The sequence below is a fragment of the Nanorana parkeri genome, unplaced genomic scaffold (genome assembly GCF_000935625.1).
Source record: "Nanorana parkeri isolate BGI_ZX_2015 unplaced genomic scaffold, ASM93562v1 scaffold1, whole genome shotgun sequence".
NCBI classification, from domain to species: domain Eukaryota; kingdom Metazoa; phylum Chordata; class Amphibia; order Anura; family Dicroglossidae; genus Nanorana; species Nanorana parkeri.
The window spans coordinates 8,131,381-8,137,184 of NW_017306269.1; the positions used below are offsets into that span (position 1 = coordinate 8,131,381).

At 40.5% G+C, this 5,804-nt stretch overlaps 1 protein-coding gene across 1 annotated transcript in view; it reads left to right on the forward strand.

Moving 5' to 3' along the window:
- The window catches only part of PLEKHH2 (pleckstrin homology, MyTH4 and FERM domain containing H2), a 106,382-nt gene extending 102,735 nt beyond the window's left edge, over positions 1 to 3,647 (forward strand). The window contains 3 exon segments of the mRNA XM_018552942.1: positions 641 to 727; positions 1,068 to 1,202; positions 3,394 to 3,647. Of these exon segments, the coding sequence (XP_018408444.1) occupies positions 641 to 727; positions 1,068 to 1,202; positions 3,394 to 3,579 (408 nt within the window). The 3' untranslated portion in view covers positions 3,580 to 3,647.
- Positions 3,648 to 5,804: the final 2,157 nt, after the last annotated feature.

Here is a 5,804-nt window from a genome sequence, read left to right on the forward strand (position 1 = left end):
TATATATATATATATATAAATGTGTGTGTGTGTGTTAAACATCTATAGTATAGGTCCTATTTGAGGGATAACTGTATTGTTATAGAAAGTAGTTATCCTTACATCTGGGGCAGGGCAGGGGGGATTAGGTTAGATCAGGGGACGGTGGGTTGTATGGGTGGAGGGGGGTGTAATAGGTTACCTGTACTTCGTAGGGTTAACTGTACTTTTTATGTAAGTACAGTTAACCCTTAAAGGGTCCAAAGTAAATTAAGCCCAATTATACTATGTATACAGCATCTTCTTTTACAGCATGGACTTACTTTAATTTGTACCCTGTAGTTACAAGGTCACTTTACAGTGTCACTAAACTAAGGCATTAAAACTTAAAAATGCATTCAAATACCTAATTAATAAAAACTGGACCTTATTTTTCTATGATGTAGCTGTAGAACCTCAAATAATTTCTGAATTGGTGCCTCATGTACAAAAAAGCAACTGTAATGCTGCAAAGCAGTGTTTTGTGACCAGTATACAGGAACTTCAAATTTTGCATAAATCAGGATTATGTAATACAGGGGACACACACATACCCCTGTGGGCTGCAGTACATTGCTAACAATAATGTTTTCTTGTTTATGTATATTTTTGTACAATGCAGCCTATAGCTCCAAGCCTATTTGAAGGTCCTTTAGTCTGGCTGGCAATACACGAAGATGGAATAAGTGTGCTGGAATATAACACTATGGTATGTCTGACTAATATTATTATTATTATTAGGTCTCTGTAAACATTAAATTCGACTCCTTTTCTAGTTAGAAACATACTTTGTTGTGAAAAGAATCCTGATTTTCAGGTTTATATAGATTGATTACAAGCTAGTTAGACTTTATTTAACCAAATGTACTCTAGACGTGTTGCTTATATGTCCCTCCTATATAAGTACATAATGGCTGCCTGATAGTCGCTTATTAAGTAAATGCTTTGCTTTTGTTTGAGTCTTTCAGGGCAATTGTTGTTTGAATTAGAAAGGAAAATAATGTTTTGCTCTGTTTTTTTCCCTTCCACCCACTCTTCTCTTTCTTAAGAGGTTGCTGTTGACATACACACACAGGAGTCTAATGACCTTCGGAGGTTATCGTGATGACTTTATGCTGGTAGTTAACACACAGACAAAGGACAAGCCAACTGAAAAACTTCTGTTTGCAATGGCGAAAGTGAAGGTAGGTACATTAGCTGAAATACACGCTAGCAGCAGCACGGAGGTAGGCTTTTAGGAGTAAAGTACTCTTCTATGATCGGATATTAAAAGCATGAATTAAGCACCTGCGGCTTAAACAAAGGCATGTTTATTTTCTATGTTGGAGGTTAGGAGAGGGAGAAAAGGCAATTATAAACTGTAAGACCAGGAGATGTAATTACAAAATGTTTGCTCTTTTGTTCGTCTAGTGGCCTCCCCGGGTTCTGGATTTTGCTGGAACAAATAAAATGTTGCAGCCAAAGCAAAAGAAGCTTATTTTTTTCTACTGAGTAGCCCAGATTACTACTATTAGAAATTACAGGGGGAAAAGCACCTGAACAGCATTTTCTGCTTCCAGTAGAAAGATGGTGGGCCAACAAATCTAGGGGTGAGGGAAGACGCTTTTTTTCTTTCTTTCTTTTTTTTTTTTAAAGTGGACCTTTGCTGAAATGGTAACATCAATCTATGTAATGGTCTTGCAGGGATGAATATGTAAAAAATAATAGAAGGGTGGAAAAACATACAAACCGTGGAATAGTGCTGCCCACCTAACCAAGCCGAGATGACATGGTCACATGAAACCAAAGATACCTTTTGTTTATTGGGCTGGCACTTTTAGGAGCATTTTAAAGCCCAACACCAGAATATTTTTATTATAAACGGTCCCGCAGTCTGTAAAACAATAAATAAAGCATCTCAGGCTGCAAAACTCAGCTTCAATCTGGAACTGTCACCAGCGATGAATGCTGCAGAGAGTGGTCCTGGTGTCATCATGTCAGGGCCAGACATGATAACACCAGGGCAACTCTCTGCAGTGGTTTCCCACAAGGCCACCGAGGCCCGGTCTTGGGGCGGCAGGGAGTATAGGGGTGGCAGGGGTATGGGATTCCTATCTCCGGATGCCCGGGACATGCAGTTCCGGGCGCGCAGTTTTTTTTTACTTAGTAGAAAAAAAGTAGTTTTCTTCTGCTTTGTGCAAGCAGGGCTAAATATACAGCAGGGCTAAATATACAGCAGGGAAGCTGCAGCTCATTTTGTATAAGTGATCTTGTCGATGTTGACAAGATCACAGCCTGCAGGTCTGTCCACTCCCACCCGCTGCTGCCGACGGAGAACCTCGCTTCAGAATGGAGAGTGGGGTGCAGAGCGGAGAATGCCCGTTCTCCACTCTGTTCCGTGTAAACATTGAACGCTGCACTCTCAGCCTTCCCACCTCTGCACTCTCAGCCTTCCCTTCTCAGCTGTCACAGGAGAGCCAGCATAGTGCTGTGCTCAAACTCCTGTATTGGAGGTGACAGGTTCAATAAGGAAATGTTAGCTCCTGTGTGATAGCAATAAAGTTAAGTGAAAAGAAATTATGAACAAAATTAAATAAAAATAAAAAAATTACAAAGTGATAAAAAAATTAAATTAAAATCAACCTTGCCCTCCCCCCCGCCATCTGGTTGCCATTCTCCATTGGGGGGAGGGGGTTTGACAGGGAGGGGGTCACATTGAGGAACCTGGCCTTGAGGCAGCAGAGGGAGTAAATCCAGCCCTGGTCAGGGCCCCACTCTGCTGGACGGCCCAGTGAGGAGGCAAGAAGAACCATATGTCCTAATGTAACAATCCTGAAGACTTTGAAACAGGGGAGTACAAAAAAAAGGCACCTTCAGAAGAGTGGGCACTGGGAGGGAGGGGAGTTAGGAATCTGGAGCTGGGGGTAAAGTTGATTAAGTTACCTAGAAATATGTGAGGTATGATAGTTTTGTGAACCCATGACAAAGAGTTTACAGTGCATTGTGAATCTTCTAAAGAAAGAGTATAGCAGAAGCTGTTACTTTCATTCTCTTTGTCTCTTTAAGTGAAAGTACAAAGTAATCTTAACAGGCAGGGAGGGGAGTCAGTTAATCTTCATTCAGCTGTGTTTAAAAATATCAGCTTTTTTTCAGCAAAGCAAGTAACCATAGCCTGGGAGTTATGTAATAAGAAGCTAGGTACTGTCTGGAAAGGAGAAAATTAGATATTCAAATGCAATATTTCATATTTAGTTTTTTCTTAATAGTTTTTGTGGTCCTGACTACAATAAGTAAATAAAATATATACAAAAAACATACTTTTCCTATAGGCATTCATTGAATATGATCTGTATTATATGGTAATCATCTGAAGTCTTATCCTTGTTATGCTTTCAGATTTTGGAAATAACTCTGCTGATTGTCAGCTACATCAACACAATTCAACAGCAGAAGATGGCCACTCACCACATGTCTGCCCCTGCCCTTCTCTCTGCCCAAGCTGAAGAGCTGAAGACCAAGCAACTGGGAAGCCAGATGCTCTTAGCAAACAGCAGACCAACTAAAGGCCCCACTTTGCTATAGCAATCACTTGTCAGTATATGCACTAACAAATATGTGACATTCCTAAATGGACAACAAAACAAACTGGAGGAATAAACTTCTTCCTATTGTTTTATATTTTTTTATTGCTTTTAGCTGACATTGTAAGCCACTTGTATTTTCTTGACATTATCAACCTATTGCCAGCTGGAGAGTGGCCCAGTTAGGGTTAGCGATAGTTGACATGAGGGCAGATGACTCATTCCATTCCTTGTTACTTTATCTCCTCCAACTTCATTGCACCTATATACCAGAAGACTGCAGTTTTATCGTTAGTAGTGTTTGGTATATTTTGTCACACACATCTGAAATATTTAAAATTAGTATATTAATGTCTCTCTTAAAGAGATACTGTCACCTTGCCTATGCAGTGTAACAGACCCCCACCCCCGCTCTCCCCACGCCCCCCTTATACTTACCTTGCCAGCACTCCCTCTCCATTCCTTCCTCTATGGTACCTTGAGCTCTGTCTTACAATGGGCACATAGAACAAATAGCAAAGCGGGAAACATCTGAAATGCAATGGGAAATGTTGATATCAAAAATGCTGTTTTACAAGCCCAGATAAATGGGGCGAAACCATTGAAATTGATATTGCAGTGGAAAATTAGTTTAGGATCTCACCCTCTGATGAATATGCCCCATAGTTTCAGATGTTATCTGTCAACAAATTCATATTGGATATTGCAGTGAAAAATTATTTTTGGATCTCACGCTTTGATAAATATGCCCCATAGTTTCAGATTTTATTTACTCAACAAGATTCATCAACAGCTGTGCCGGATGAGAAGGAAGGTTTGGCACCTCTGTCAGGTATTTTATTGCTCAACGTCTTCACTTAAGGGAGAAGTTACCCTCCCTTCCTGTCCCGGATGGCCCCAGTCTTTAGACCAGGAAGAGAAAGGACACAGACAATAATACCTAAATACCTAATAAAATCAATGAAGAACGTTCTCTTATCACTGTCTGTGTTCCTGTTGAGGATATTTCCCATCACTTCTAGTCCAAAGTGACACCAATGCGTGTCTTGCTGTGCATCATGGCAACACGTGTAAAATGGCACCCCAATGCATAAGTGCAGTAGTTTCCAACTGACCCAACAAGACGTGCATTGTTGTGGGCTGTGTTAAAAGGTCCAGTTTTGGGTTCATTGGCATATATGAATGAGCTTCCTTAACATAAAAGTAGCACACATATATTATTAGGTGTATGATAACACTGTGCTACACACTGGCCATGTGTAATGGGCCCTAAGGAGTGGGCCTGTCTCCCACACCAAGGCTACAATTCAATAAGGTGCAGGAGAATTAAAAGAAAAAATAATCATCCTTACTATGATTGGTTGGATGGGGTGACCCCAGTCTCAGACACATATCACACTTGCAAACCTGTTGCTAGCAAAGCTTCGCCAGTGTCAGGACCGCTAAAAAATGCGGGGAGAACAGATACCTGCTTTGTATGCATCGCTCCTTCCGAGACTGCAGTACTTGAGCGATTGGTAAGAAAGGGACACCTCGCGTCTCTAGTTGGCATGGAAGCAACACATGCAAATAGTGTTTTCTCTCATTACTATGTCCTCTAAAGAGATCCTGCCATTGGTGAGAACTCAACGGGATCATCAGTGTGACATGGTCCTCACTTTACTTCACAACTATGCACCTTACGTCACACTTTTAATATTCCTTAATGCTTTTCAAGTAAATTGATCATTGGAATTGTCACCAATAAAGACATTGCATTATGTTCCATTTTTTTTTATCCCCTTGTACTATAATATTATCTTCAGATGCTGCATTGGCTTTTCAGCTGTTATAGTAGTTTTATTCTTTGTACAGTTTACTGTATATAATAGCTAATATAAATGTATACCAATGCTGATTTGTAAACTAAAAGGTATTCTGTTTAGTAGGGATGTCCCGATGCCACTTTTTCAGGCCCAAGTACAAGTACATCCCCTCATGTACTCGCCGATACCAATTACCGATACTTTTTCTTAAAGGGACAGGTGACTTTAAATGATCCATAGTACAACTACATGTTATGTACTATGGATCATGGTTTAACCTATTCATGTTAGCAGCGGAGAATTGTAACTCTATTGCTGGAGTGTAGTACCTTCGGCGCTAGGCATCGGGGCATTTTGACAAGTACGCGTACTTGTCAAAATGCCCTGTATCGGGCTCGATTCCGATGCTAGCATCGGTATT